Source organism: Lipotes vexillifer, unplaced genomic scaffold (assembly GCF_000442215.2).
Source record: "Lipotes vexillifer unplaced genomic scaffold, Lipotes_vexillifer_v1.1 scaffold1516, whole genome shotgun sequence".
In the NCBI taxonomy this organism is placed as follows: Eukaryota; Metazoa; Chordata; class Mammalia; order Artiodactyla; family Lipotidae; genus Lipotes; species Lipotes vexillifer.
The window spans coordinates 117,985-133,716 of NW_006780501.1; the positions used below are offsets into that span (position 1 = coordinate 117,985).

Consider the following 15,732-nt stretch of genomic DNA (forward strand, 5'->3'; position numbering starts at 1 on the left):
TATTTTTACCATTTTAATAGTAAAATACACCAGAAAAATCATGTTAGTAAAGTGCATAGAAATACGGCTCCCCTGCTTAGTTCTTTGTTATTCTTAAATGTTATATATATATATATGATATTAGAATTTATTTCAGCAGTAGTTTTTATTTTCCTTTGAGATTAACACATTAATATTAAACATATGAAAGTAAAAATTTTCTTTTTTTGTTATTGTTTCAGAATACTAGTTACATATTTCTAGAGTGTCCTAATATCTAGAAATTTTAAGCAAGCAGCACATGGTAACATCCAGGAATTGAGCGTTTTTTGAAATACTTATTGTTTAGTAAATGTAACCTTAATAGAAAACAATTTATAACCAAAGAAGTTCAATATGTTAGGTAATATTTTACCTTGATAGTAAAAACTGGGAGGGTAAATTGATATTTGTAGAGAATGGTAAGAAGCTGATAGCTGTAGATTTCTGTTCTCTGCCCTGTCAACGTATGGTGTTTTTTTCCCCTACATTGAGTGTCACCCAAAACAGGTTTATTTTATTCTGTGAATATCCTTGCAAGATGTTTGCTTTTTTTGTTTCCCTCATTTCCATCTGTTGGTTTAAGTAGTATGAGCTCCTGATGGGGGCCCATATAATAATTGAGAGAAAGCTTGCTAGTTAAGAAATTATTTTATTTAGATACATTTTAATTGCTGAAAGTCATAAGCTGAGTGTTTAATGGCTCATGACATTTTCTCTATACCTAAATATTTAGCCAAGACTAGGATTTCCTATAGGTGTTTGTAGAGCTGGTGTAAAAACCAAAGGAAGTCTAAAAGATATTTCAAAGTGTACCATAACCTGTACTAAAGAGTAGCGTTGTGTGAGGTGTGAAAAAAAATAAATGTTATAACCTTTATGATGATTGCTATCCAGATTGATGATATTATCACTTAATTTCAACATTATTTCCTGTAGTGACTCAAAGTGAGTAATTGTTAATAGTTGACCCCATCTAAAAATTGTTATTTTGATTGAATAACTTTACTTTCAAATTCAGCAAAAAGCTTCAGTAAGCTCTTTTAAATAGGCATTCCCATTTATATTGCACTCTCTGTTGTTGAAGGTCATAGTTCCTGCTCATAAGAAGCCTTTTTAGGGAAGCTGAAATAGCAGAATGTAAAACTGAAAAATGGACGTTGCCTACAAAGGGCACAGTCTGCAAGTTAAAATGAACAGTCTTTGCTAACAGTAAACCAGTATCATTAAATAAGACAAAAGGTTCTTGTAATTGTAGGCATTAAAATTGCTATTACATGCATTTAGAAACCAAGACACAAGTAAAAATACCAGTAATTTGTCTTTTAAGCAGCTAGAATTTAATGTATATCTTCATAGCTTAAGAGATTTCTCTCATGACTCTGTAGCTGCTTTTGGTGGTAGCGTTTCCTTCCTTTCAGTATTTTATTTAAAAATGTAAGTAGTATTTCTTGTATGGAGAAGAAACCTGCTGTTTTATCTTTAAAAAATTTTAATAATCTGAAATGATCAAGAGAGCAAATTAGTGATATTTCAAATTCATAATAACTATTTTAAAACAAGGATGAAAAGATGTTTACTTAGTTACTTAATAAAAGTGATTATTTAGAGTGCACAATTTTCTAGAGGACTTTAAGACTTTTGAGATTTTATTTTCAGTAATCATATCTCTAATTTTAAGATTTAGATTCAAGTACTTATTTGTGAGATTTTTGTTTTTAAATCTGAATTTTTGCACCTGTTGACAATCATTTATAGGTTTATGAACCACATGAAACATCATTTGGAACTTGAGAAGCAGAGCAGTGAAAGCTGGGAAAACCACACCACCTGCCAGCACTGCTACCGTCAGTTTCCCACACCATTTCAACTGCAGTGTCACATTGAAAGTACACACACACCCCATGAATTTTCTAGTAAGTTACAATTTCATTTAAGTATTGAGTATTTTGATTTTAACAATGTAAACTCTGAGAAAAGTTTGTTACTGAACTCTGAACAAGTGTGTTAGAAAAATAAGAATAAGAAGATGACTTTGAAATTTGAGAGTAAAGTTGAAATTTGAGAGTAAAGTTGAAAAAGTTAATTTTTAACTTATATAAACTTTTAAATAAAATTAGTTACTGAAATTAAAGTCCCTCTTGTAAATAATTCACTATGGTAAATAACCTGTGCATTACATGTGGGGGACTAAATTAGAAGCCTCAGATAATAGTTTTCAAATATGAAATCAGTGCCCTTCTTTTAAACTTGAATAAGAAAAGTAAATACAATGGTAGTTAAAATCACAGATTTTGGAGCAAGACAGCTTGGGGTCACATCCAAGCTCTGCCTCTTAATATGTGATCTTAATGTGATCTCAGACAGGTCACTTAATATTTGAATAATGGGGATAATAAAAATACGTGCTTCATAATGTTTTGATGGGAACTGAGTGAGTTAATGTAAGTAAAGTCCTTAGAACCGTGCATGGCACACAGTTAACAACTATGGAACTGTTCACCACTACCACCACCACCAGTACGACTACTATTATTATTGTTGTTGTTGATATAGATGTACAAAATGAATTATATATGTATATATCTGATTTTGTTAATTTGCCTCGATAGGATACTTTTTAAGAAAATTGAAGTGTAATTGACATATAACATTGTATTAGTTTCAGGTGTACAACATAATGATTGAATACTTATGTGTATATATGTATCTTAAAATGGTATAATGTCTTTTTTCCCCCACTTTCAGCCATTTGCAAAATATGTGAATTATCATTTGAAACAGAGCATATTCTTTTACAACATATGAAGGACAATCATAAACCTGGTGAAATGCCATATATTTGCCAGGTATACACATATTTTATTGTATACATCGTGTTTGTTTGGTTTGTTTGTTACCTCTTGTTTTGGTTACAAGATTTAAAACTATTAGGCCAGGCATCAGCAAATTTTTTATATAAAGGGCAAGATAATAAGTATTCAGGCTTTGAGGATCATAGGTCTCCGCTGCAACTAATCAACTCTGCCATTGTAGCACACAGGCAGCCATAGACAATAAGTGAATGAATGGGTATGACTGTGTTTCAGTATAACTTTATTTATGGACACTGAAATTTGAATTTCATATAATTTTCATGTCATGAAATATATTTTATTTTTCTAAACATTTCGATAAAATTGTTTGCTAAAATTAAAGTATCTTCTGTAAATAATTTATTAGTAGGAAGTCCCTTGGCATAACTCATACATTGTTATGTAGGGTCAGCAGACAGTTGGAATTGGCCCATAGGCCATTGTTTGCCCACTCCTGTACTAGACAAAGAAAAGCCCTGTGGCAGAAAGACAAACATGAACTTATCTTACCCTGTAGGGAAGAATGTAGGCATACAAGGGAAATATAAAATGCTTTTACTTCAGAGAACCCTACCAAATGCTTTGGGACTAGTATTTTTCCAGAATTTGGAGGAATGAGAAAGTAAGATAAAAATAAATTGTCACTTCCATAGCCTGGAGGCCATTTATAATCTAAAGGAAGATGCTATTTTATATAACAGAAGAACTTTATAGTACCAGAGGTGTCAGAGTTTGAAAACTCAAGTCAGGATTGGGGGTGACAGATAAAAATATCTGATAAAAATAAGGGAATCTAGTTATATTTTGGGAAGTATCCTTAAGCTTTGAAAGGTAATGACTCTTCTGTCTCAAAGATTATCTCTTGATGTTTGCATTAATGGAATTCTTGGTTGTGTAGGCATCAGAGCTGAATTAATAGTACAAAGTATTCTTCTGAACAAGTGACCTACCATTCTTACTTTGAAATTGGATATCATTATAAGTTTTCAAGTTAAACTAAATCTCTTTTTTTTGTAGGTTTGCAATTATAGATCATCATCATTTTCTGATGTAGAAACTCATTTTAGAACATCCCATGAAAACACTAAGAACTTGCTATGTCCGTTTTGCCTCAAAGTTATTAAAATTGCAACACCCTATATGCATCATTACATGAAGCATCAGGTGAGATTTGCCAGTTTTTATTCCTTTAATGTTGTTTTAGAGAAAAGATAGATTATGACTTAGAACATTGGTTAGATTTGTTCTGCAAGGGAAGCAGCATTGTTCCAAATGACACGATTAATTTGCAATTTATACTGAATTACCTGTGAAACTTCCACTTCTTTTCCTTGCTTCCTTTCTGGTGATGATGTGGTTCCTACATGAAAATTCTGAAAGATAGCTAGAAATAGGAAACCTTGGATTGAAGGAAAAAAGAGAAGATGAGTGGAAGAATATCCAAAAGATTGGATATTTCGAGGCTAAAAAACCTTCTGGGAAAGGTAATTATCAGGAGCAGGGGAAAAGATGAGTTTGAACTGATAAAGAAGATTGATGACTCATAATCGTGTTTTCCTCTTTCTCTTCAAACGTTATTCCCACTTTTAGCTCCCATATTATAAGACCTGTTGGCGTCATTGACCAGGAGTGGTCTTTTATAGCTGCCAGGGATAGAGGAAACAGTAGTGACACTTACTGCTTGATATATGAACTCTGGCAAAGAACTGTATTTAGTCCTGCTATGTAATTTTTGGGACCCAGTATTAGTGCTTATACCCATCTCTTGAACTCTGATGTTATACTTACTGGTTCTTTTCCTGAAGCAGTTAAGTCATCCTTTGTTTGGGCTGAAAAGTTTAATGCAACACTGATCCTGTCCTTAAGTGCTTGAAAGAATAATAACAGCGCCTTTGCCCAAACCAGAAGTCAGTAGATTTATTCAGTATGATCATGTAATCAAGTTTTGCCACCTCACTAATTAGCTCATTACATTTTCTTGTTATTGATTAAACTGGCATGTCAGTTTATTCAGCATTGGTGCTCACTTTGCTTTCCATTCTAGTCATTAGATAATCATGAAATCGGCTTGTGGTTCTTCATTGGGAACGATCATAAAAGTAGAATTTCCAAATAAATTTGGGATCACCTATGTTGTGACTGGGTTGCTACCTATCCTTGAGGAGTTGTGGCAAGATATTTCGATTCTGGGTTTCCCCGGCAATGTTCCATCAGTTGTTAATACATGTCCCCCCCGCCGCCACCACCAATTGCTACTGGTAAATGAATTTGGTAAAGGCCTAGATTTACAAAATTAAATCGTTGTTTCTTTTTCACAACAGGATTCCTCAGAAATTTTAATATGCTAATGAACATTGTAAATCTCTAAGTAAGGATATTATATGTATTCCCCAGACTTATTTGGCTATTGAACCCTTTATTTGCTCAATACCTATTAACATTTCTTGAGGAACAGAGTTTGAGAAACACTATTCGTGATACTCTATATTTCTTCTTTGGCTTTTAATTTTCAAAGGGAGAATAAAGTAAAAAACAGTAGTTTTATTTCATTATGGGGATTTAACATCATTTTCCCCATATGCTATATTAAGCTCCAGAGTGAGATATAGATGTAGGAAGAATGATAATTATGAAGGAGATGTGTGGGCCAACTGTATGGGCTATATGATTTTTTTTTAACGTTTTTATTGGAGTGTAATTGCTTTACAATGGTGTGTTAGTTTCTGCTTTATAACAAAGTGAATCAGCTATACGTATACATATATCCCCATATCCCCTCCCTCTTGCATCTCCCTCCCACCCTCCCTATCCCACCCCTCTAGGTGGTCACAAAGCACTGAGCTGATCTCCCTGTGCTATGTGGCTGCTTCCCACTAGCTATCTATTTTACATTTGGTAGTGTATATATGTCCATATATACGCTACTACTCTCTCACTTTGTCCCAGCTTACCCTTCCTCCTCCCCATGTCCTCAAGTCCATTCTCTAGTAGGTCTAAGTAGTTATTCCCGTCTTGCCCTTAGGTTCTTCATGACCATTTTTTTTTTTTTTCTTTTAGATTTCATATATATGTGTTAGCATACGGTATTTGTTTTTCTCTTTCTGACTTCACTCTGTATGACAGACTCTAGGTCCATCCACCTCACTACAAATAACTCAATTTTCTTTATTTTTATTGCTGAGTAACATTCCATTGTATATATGTGCCACATCTTCTTTATCCATTCATCTGTCGATGGACACTTAGGTTGATTCCATGTCCTGGCTATTGTAAATAGAGCTGCAGTGAACATTGTGGTACATGACTCTTTTTGAATTATGGTTTTCTCAGGGTATATGCCCAGTAGTGGGATTGCTGGGTCATACGGTAGTTCTATTTTTAGTTTTTTAAGGAACCTCCATACTGTTCTCCATAGTGGCTGTATCAATTTACATTCCCACCAACAGTGCAAGAGGGTTCCCTTTTCTCCACACCCTCTCCAGCATTTATTGTTTGTAGATTTTTTGATGATGGCCATTCTGACTGGTGTGAGGTGATATCTCATTGTAGTTTTGATTTGCATTTCTCTAATGATTAATGATGTTGAGCATCCTTTCATGTGTTTGTTGGCAATCTGTATATCATCTTTGGAGAAATGTCTCTTTAGGTCTTCTGCCCATTTTTGGATTGGGTTGTTTCTTTTTTTGATATTGAGCTGCATGAGATGCTTGTACATTTTGGAGATTAATCCTTTGTCAGTTGCTTCTTTTGCAAATATTTTCTCCCATTCTGAGGGTTGTCTTTTCATCTTCTTTATGGTTTCCTCTGCCTTTGGAATAAGTTGCAAAGCTTTTATGTTTCATTAGGTCACACTTGTTTATTTTTGTTTTTATTTCCATTTCTCTAGGAGGTGTGTCAAAAAGGATCTTGCTGTGATTGATGTCATAGAGTGTTCTGCTTATGTTTTCCTCTAAGAGTTTGATAGTGTCTGGCATTGCATTTAGGTCTTTAATCCATTTTGAGTTTATTTTTGTGTATGGTATTAGGGAGTGTTCTAATTTCATTCTTTTACATGTAGCTGTCCAGTTTTCCAGCACCACTTATTGAAGCGGCTGTCTTTTCTCCATTGTATATTCTTGCCTCCTTTATCAAAGATAAGGTGAGCATAGGTGTGTGGGTTTATCTCTGGGCTTTCTATCCTGTTCCATTGATATGTATTTCTGTTTTTGTGCCAGTACCGTACTGTCTTGATTACTGTAGCTTTGTAGTATAGTCTGAAGTCTGGGCGCCTGATTCCTCCAGCTCTGTTTTTTGTTCTCAAGATTGCTTTGGCTATTCGGGGTCTTTTGTTCCATAAAAAATGCCATTGGTAATTTGATATGGATTGCATTGAATCTGTACATTGCTTTGGGCAGTATAGTCATTTTCACAATATTGATGCTTTCAATCCAAGAACATGGTATATCTCTCCATCTGTTGGTATCATCGTTAATTTCTTTCAACATTGTCTTATAATTTTCTGCATACAGGTCTTTTGTCTCCCTAGGTAGGTTTATTCCTAGATATTTTATTCTTTTTGTTGCAGTGGTAAATGGGAGTGTTTTCTTAATTTCATTTTCAGATTTTTCATCATTAGTGTATAAGAATGCAAGAGACTTCTGTGCATTAATTTTGTATCCTGTTACTTTACCATATTCATTGATTAGCTCTAGTAGTTTTCTGGTGGCATGTTTACGATTCTCTATGTATAGTGTCATGTCATCTGCAAACAGTGACAGCTTTACTTCTTCTTTTCCGATTTGGATTCCTTTTATTTCTTTTTCTTCTCTGATTACTGTGGCTAAGACTTCCAAAACTATGTTGAATACTAGTGGTGAGAGTGGGCAACCTTGTCTTGTTCCTGATCTTCGTAGAAATGGTTTCAGTTTTTCACCATTGAGCACGAGGTTGGCTGTGGGTTTGTCATATATGGCCTTTATTATGTTGAGGAAAGTTCCCTCTATGCCTACTTTCTGCAGGGGTTTTTATCATAAATTGGTGTTGAATTTTGTCAAAAGCTTTCTCTGCATCTATTGAGATGATCATGTGGTTTTCCTCTTTTAATTTGTTAATATGGTATATCACATTGATTGATTTGCGTATATTGAAGAATCCTTGCATTCCTGGGATAAACCCCACTTGATCATGGTGTGTGATCCTTTTAATGTGCTGTTGGATTCTGTTTGCTAATATTCTGTTGAGGATTTTTGCATGTATGTTCATCAGTGATATTGGTCTGTAGTTTTCTTTTTTTGTGACATCTTTGTCTGGTTTTGGTATCAAGGTGATGGTGGCCTCGTAGGATGAGTTGGGGAGAGTTTCTCCCTCTGCTGTATTTTGGAAGAGTTTGAGAAGGATAGGTGTTAGCTCGTCTCTAAATGTTTGATAGAATTTGCCTGTGAAACCATCTGGTCCTGGGCTTTTGTTTGTTGGAAGATTTTTAATCACAGTTTCAATTTCAGTGCTTGTGATTGGTCTGTTCATATTTTCTTTTCCTTCCTGGTTCAATCTCAGAAGGTTGTGCATTTCTAAGAATTTGTCCATTTTTTCCAGATTGTCCATTTTATTGTCAAAAAGTTGCTTGTAGTAATCTCTCATGATCCTTTGTATTTCTGCAGTGTCAGTTGTTACTTCCTCTCTTTCATTTTTAGTTCTGTTGATTTGAGTCTTCTCTCTTTTTTTCTTGATGAGTCTGGTAATGGTTTATCAATTTTGTTTATCTTCTCAAAGAACCAGCTTTTACTTTTATTGATCTTTGCTATAGTTTCCTTCATTTCTTTTTCATTTATTTCTGATCTGATGTTTATGATTTCTTTCCTTCTGCTAACTTTGGGGGTTTTTTGTTCTTCTTTCTCTAATTGCTTTAGGTGTAAGGTTGGGTTGTTTATTTGAGAGTTTCTTGTTTCTTAAGGTAAGATTGTACTGCTATCAACTTCCCTTTTAGAACTGATTTTGCTGCATCCTATAGATTTTGGGTCATCGTGTTTGTCATTTGTTTCTACATATTGTTTGATTTCCTCTTTGGTTTCTTCACTGACTTCTTGGTTATTAAGTAGTGTATTGTTTAGCATCCATGTGTTTGTATTTCTTACAGATTTTTTCCTGTAATTGATACCTAGTCTCATAGCGTTGTGGTCAGATAAGATACTTGACACAATTTCAATTTTCTTAAATTTACCAAGGCTTGACTTGTGACCCAAGATATGATCCATCCTGGAGAATGTTCCATGAGCGCTTGAGAAGAAAGTGTATTCTATTGTTTTTGAATGGAATGTCCTATAAATATCAATGAAGTCCATCTTGTTTAATGTATCATTTAAAGCTCTGTTTCCTTATTTTCATTTTGGATGATCTGTACATTGGTGAAACTGGGGTATTAAAGTCCCCTACTATGATTGTGTTACTGTCGATTTCCCCTCTTATGGCTGTTAGCATTTGCCTTATGTATTGCGGTGCTTCTGTGTTGGGTGCATAAATATTTACAATTGTTATATCTTCTTGGATTGATCCCTTGATCATTATGTAGTGTCCTTCTTTGTCTCTTGTAATAGTCCTTGTTTTAAAGTCTATTTTGTCTGATATGAGAATTGCTACTCCAGCTTTCTTTTGATTTCCATTTGCATGGAATATCTTTTTCCGTCCTCTCACTTTCAGTCTGTATGTGTCCCTAGGTCTCAGGTGGGTCTCTTGTAGACAGCCTATATACAGGTCTTGTTTTTGTATCCATTCAGCCAATCTGTGTCTTTTGGTGGGAGCATTTTGTCCATTTACATTTAAGGTAATTATTGATATGTATGTTTCTGTTCCCATTTTCTTAATTGTTTTGTGTTCGTTATTGTAGGTCTTTTCCTTCTCTTGTGTTTCTTCTTGTGTTTCTCTTGCTTAGAGAAGTTCCTTTAGCATTTGTTGTAAAGCTGGTTCGGTTGTGCTGAATTCTCTTAGCTTTTACTTGTCTGTAAAGGTTTCAGTTTCTCTGTCAAATCTGAATGAGATCCTTGCTGGATAGAGTAATCTTGGTTTTAGGCTTTTCCCTTTCATCAGTTTAAATATGTCCTGCCACTCCCTTCTGCCTTGCAGAATTTCTGCTGAAAGATTATCTGTTAACCTTATTGGGATTCCCTTGTATGTTATTTGTTGTGTTTCCTTTGCTGCTTTTAATATTTTTTCTTTGTATTTAATTTTTGTCAGTTTGATTAATATGTGTCTTGGCATGTTTCTCCTTGGATTTACCCTGTATGGGACTCTCTGTGCTTCCTGGACTTGATTAACTATTTCCTTACCCATATTAGGGAAGTTTTCAAGTATAATCTCTTCAAATATTTTCTCAGTCCCTTTCTTTTTCTCTTCTTTTACTGGAACCCCTATAATTCGAATGTTGGTGCATTTAATATTGTCCCAGAGGTCTCTGAGACTGTCCTCAGTTCTTTTCATTCTTTTTTCTTTATTCTGCTCTGCAGTAGTTATTTCCACTATTTTATATTCCAGGTCATTTATCCTTTCTTGTGCCTCAGTTATTCTGCTATTGATCCATTCTAGAGAATTTTTAATTTCATTTATTGTGGTGTTCATGGTTTTTTGTTTGCTCTTTAGTTCTCCTAGGTCCATGTTAAACGTTTTTTGTATTTTCTGCATTCTATTTCCAAGATTTTGGATCACCTTTACTATCATTATTCTGAATTCTTTTTCAGGTAGACTGCCTATTTCCTCTTCATTTGTTAGGTCTGGTGGATTTTTACCTTGCTCTTTCATGTGCTGTGTGTTTCTTTGTCTTCTCATTTTGCTTAACTTACTGTGTTTTGGGTCTCCTTTTCACAGGCTGCAGGTTCATAGTTCCCGTTGTTTTTGTTGTTTGCCCCTAGAGGCTAAGGTTGGTTCAGTGGGTTGTGTAGGCTTCCTGGTGGAGGGGACTAGTGCCTGTGTTCTGGTGGATGAGGCTGGATCTTGTCTTTCTGGTGGGCAGGTCCACATCTGGTGGTGTGTTTTGGGGTGTCTGTGACCTTATTATGATTTTAGGCAGCCTCTTTGCTACTGGGTGGGGCTGTGTTCCTGTCTTGCTAGTTTGGCAGTATGGTGTCCAGCACTGTAGCTTGCTGGTCGTTGAGTGGAGCTGGGTCTTGGCATTGAGTTGGAGATCTCTGGCAGATATTCGCCTTTTGATATTACGTGGAGCTGGGAGGTCTCTGTTGGACCTTGGCTCTCCCCTGCTCAGAGGCACAGCCCTGACACCTGGCTGGAGCACCAAGAGCCTGTCATCCATATGGCTCAGAATAAAAGGGAGAAAAAAGGAAAGAAAAAAAGAAAAAGATAAAATAAAATTAAAAAGTTATTAAAATAAAAGCAAAAAATAATTTAAAAAATTTTTGAAAGTAATTTAAAAAGAAAGGAAGAAAGAAGAGAACCAAACCAAAAAACAAATCCACCAATAACAAGCACTGAAAATTATACTCAAAAACAAAAACAAAACAAAAAAACATAGAGAGAACCCTAGGACAAATGGTTAAAGCAAAGCTATATAGACAAAATCACACACAGAAGCATATACATACAGACTCACAAAAAGAGAAAAAGGGAAAAAAATGTATCGTTGCTCCCGAAGTCCACCTCCTCAATTTGGGATGATTCCTTGTCTATTCAGGTATTCCACAGATGCAGGGTACATCAAGTTGATTGTGGAGATTTAATCTGCTGCTCCTGAGGCTGCTGGGTGAGATTTCCCTTTCTCTTCTTCGTTTGCACAGCTGCTGGGCTTCAGCTTTGGATTTGGCCTCGCCTCTGCGTGTAGGTCGCCTGTGGGCATGTGTTCTTCGCTCAGACAGGACAGGGTTAAAGGAGCAGCTGATTCGGGGGCTCTGGCTCACTCAGGCCGGGGCGAGGGAGGGTTACGGAGTTCGGGAAATTCGGGGCGGGCCTGCGGCAGTAGAGGCCAGTGTGACGTTGCACCAGCCTGAGGCCGTGCATTCTCCCGGGGAAGTTGTCTCTGGATCATGGGACCCTGGCAGTGTCGGTCTGCACAGGCTCCCAGGAGGGGAGGTGTGGAGAGTGACCTGTGTTTACACACAGGCTTCTTGGTGGTGGCAGCAGCAGCCTTAGCGTCTCATGCCCGTCTCTGGGGTCCACGCTGATAGCCACTGCTTGCGCCCTTCTTTGGAGCTCCTTTAAGCGGCACTCTTAATCCCCTCTCCTGGCGCACCAGGAAACAAAGGGGCAAGAAAATGTCTCTTGCCTCTTAGGCAGGTCCAGACTTTTTTCCGAACTCCCTCCCGGCTGGCTGTGACGCACTAGCCCCTTCAGGCTATGTTCACGCAGCCAACCCCTGTCCTCTCCCTGGGATCCAACTGAAGCCGGAGCCTCAGCTCCCAGCCCTCGCCCGTCCCGGCGGGTGAGCAGACAAGCCTCTCGGGCTGGTGAGTGCTGGTCGGCACCGATCCTCTGGGGGGGAATCTTTCCACTTTGCCCTCCGCACCCCCATTACTGCACTCTCCTCTGTGGCTCCGAAGCTTACCCCGCCTCCTCCACCCACAGTCTCTGCCTGCAAAGGGGCTTCCTAGTGTGTGGAAACCTTTCCTCCTTCATAGCTCCCTCCCACTGGTGCAGGTCCTGTCCCTATTCTTTTTTCTGTGTTTTTTCTTTTTTCTTTTGCCCTACCCAGGTACGTGGGGAGTTTCTTGCCTTTTTGGAGGTCTGAGGTCTTCTGCCAGCATTCAGTAGGTGTTCTGTAGGAGTTGTTCCACATGTAGATGTATTTCTGTTGTATTCGTGGGGAGGAAGGTGATCTCCACCTGTTACTCGTCCGCCATCTTGAAGCTCCTCCCTGGCTATGTGATTTTTAATCAGTTTTTATACCCTGAGTTTTATGTCTTCACTTGCCATGCCTGTCCAGTTTTCTTTTTTGTGTATTTGGAGCACCTATGAGGTAGACAGCCAGCAGATAAGAGGGGAAAATCTATCAATAAGAAGGATCATCATGCATCCTTCAAGAAATTTACAATTTGTATGATTATTTACAAAAGACTGGAAAATTATAGCTGAGCAAAAACTTGTAATTGAGATGACATTATTAGAGCAATGTCATGTATATGTAGTGGCCTTGTCTTGTATATATAGTGGCCAAAAACGGGCCTCTCTGAAGGAAATAAAGGAGTAAGCTGTGAGGAAATCTGGGAGAAGTAACATTATATCGGGAGTGAAGTGAGTGTGTACCTGGAGCACTCAAAGAACATCACAGAGGCCAGTTGTGGCTGGAGCAGAGTAAAGTAATAAGAGGAAAAGTAGTAGCAAATAAGGTTGTAGCAATAGAATGCAGACCAATTCATATAGAGCCTTGTAAACCAGAATCATGACTTTGGAAAACCATCAGCATTTTAGGCATGTGAAAGATCTGCCATGTTTTAAGATCATTGGCAGCTGTGAGTAGAATAGACCATAGGGAAGAAAGAACATGAAAGGGAGAACATAGGTTATTATTAGTCAAGTTGAGTGTCTTGGACAAGTATTGTAGCAGTGGTTGAAGGTAGTAAGTGGAAATATTATGACAGTTTTTGAAGGTAGAGCTGACACCTTTTATTAATGGGTTGGATATGGGGTGTGAGAGAGAGTGACCAAGTTTTTTGTCCTAAGCAGCTGCAAGAGTGGAATTTTCATATACTGTCATATGGTGAAGACTGAGGAAAGAACATATTTTGGGGGGCAGGGAGGTAGGGAAGAAATCCAGAATTCAGTTTTGTCCATGTTGGTTTGAGATGCATATTAGACATCAAGTAGTGATATCAAGATGATGATACTTATCAAGTTAGATGATACTTAAAGCCGTGAAATGAAAAGGTAACCTCGGGAGGGATTATAGATAGAGAAAAGATTTCTGGGTACTGGATTCTGGAGAACTTTTTTTCTGTCCTCTTGACTTGGTATCTGTTTCTTGCCCATGTTTTCTCTTTTTCTTCCTCTTCTTTGAGCAAATATGAGTGAATTTAAGTTGCCTGTACCTCCAAGAATGCATCATACTTATAAATAGTCTTAAGATGCACCTAAAATACAATACAAACATATTATGTTTATATATTGCTTTGAATTTTGTAAAGAACTTTTATTTATGAAACGCCTGCTGTGTGCCAGTACTGTGCTAGGTACTTCCCAATGTATTATCTGTTCGAATTTTATAAATGATTGATTGTATTTAAATGGAAATAGTGATGTATCTGGCAGATGGTAGCTTTAGGGAAAACATTCTTTTGTATTTATATGTTGTTTTAGTTTATATATATGTTTATATATACATATATAATTTTTAACTTAATGAGAGCATAAATATCAATATTGTAGTTGATATTGTGTAGTAGAAAGAACACTGGATTAGGCGTCTGGCAGTTGTCACTGAATAGCTATGGGAAAGTGATTTGGATTTTTCTTGGGTCCTGTTTCCCATCTGTGGAATAATAACATGATTAAGTTTGAGGAGGGACTTAGTCAAGGCGTCTCAGCCAGTAAGTGGATTGGGAATAGTTGTTTTTATTTATGCTTCCATATCCACACTGTGCAATGTTGTAGCCACTAGCTGTATGTGGCTATTTAACCTTAAATTAATTAAAATTAAATAAAATTTAAAATTTGTTTGCTCAGTTGCACTTGGCACATTTCAGGTGCTCATTAACCACATATGTCTAGTTGATACTGCATTGGGTAGTGTAGCTCTAGAACATTTTCATCATTGAAGAAAGTTTTATTAGACAACACTGCTTTATACAACCATTGCTATAACAACTTTCTTTGAAATCTGTGGTTGGCTATTTGAATTTATTTTTCCAACTTGTCAACCAGCTAGAAATAGCAAAAATTAAAAAGAATTTACTCTTTTATAGGATAAAAATGTAGTATAGTTCATTTTCACAGTATCATGTGTCTAAGTACTTTAAAATTATAATTAATAGAGCTTTCATGCCTGGTGGCGCAGTGGTTGAGAGTCCGCCTGTGGATGCGGGGGACGCGGGTTTGTGCCCTGGTCCTGGAGGATCCCACGTGTCGCGGAGTGGCTGGGCCCGTGAGCCATGGCCGCTGAGCCTGCGCGTCTGGAGCCTGTGCTCCGGGGCGGGAGAGGCCACGGCAGTGAGAGGCCCGCGTACCGCAAAAAAAAAAAAAAGAGCTTTCATAGCACTATTGAGAGAACTTTCATTAGAATCTATTGATGCAACTTTCATGTTCAATTTCTGGATAGTAATAGACATTTTTGAAACCTAAATACTAATGCAAAGAATGTTTTAAAAAATAAAACAATATTTTGCTATTATATATGTTAAGAGATGTAAAATACTAGTTTTAAAATTAGTATCATTAAAATTAAATCAGAGCAGTTCCAGGACACAATATTTGTGGTTGTAGAAATTATTTTTCTTCACTTTTTCTGTTTTCTAAACAGAAAAAAGGAATACATCGTTGTACAAAATGCAGACTACAGTTTTTAACATGCAAAGAGAAAATGGATCACAAGACTCAGCATCATCGGACATTTATAAAACCTAAACAACTAGAAGGATTGCCTCCAGGAACAAAAGTGAGTTCAAATATGCTGTATTTTAACATTTTGTATGATAATAGACAACTCCTGCCTGGTTTTATTTATTGAATAGAATACTTTAAAAATGATTTCTGATTTAATTAAGACTTTAATTTTAGGTTTTACCATTCCTATGTTTAGGAATAAAACTTCTAGCCATTGCTTTTTGGTCAGTAGTGTGTCCAACTCTAGAGTGGTATTCCTTTGTAAAAAGTATACCTAGATTAACTGTTCCAGAGTTAATGGGTTATGTCAATGTTACATAGGCTATTTTGGAGCTATTCTAGTTGGCAG

At 36.7% G+C, this 15,732-nt stretch overlaps 1 protein-coding gene across 2 annotated transcripts in view; it reads left to right on the forward strand.

Annotated features, from left to right (window-relative positions):
• ZNF280D (zinc finger protein 280D) overlaps nucleotides 1-15,732 on the forward strand; it is a 94,455-nt gene that overhangs the window by 26,847 nt on the left and 51,876 nt on the right. For both annotated transcript variants that reach the window (XM_007453688.1, XM_007453689.1), the window contains exons 9-12: nucleotides 1,777-1,934; nucleotides 2,767-2,867; nucleotides 3,891-4,037; nucleotides 15,301-15,435. In XM_007453688.1, coding sequence (XP_007453750.1) covers nucleotides 1,777-1,934; nucleotides 2,767-2,867; nucleotides 3,891-4,037; nucleotides 15,301-15,435 — 541 coding nt within the window. The remainder of the gene's footprint in view (nucleotides 1-1,776; nucleotides 1,935-2,766; nucleotides 2,868-3,890; nucleotides 4,038-15,300; nucleotides 15,436-15,732) is intronic.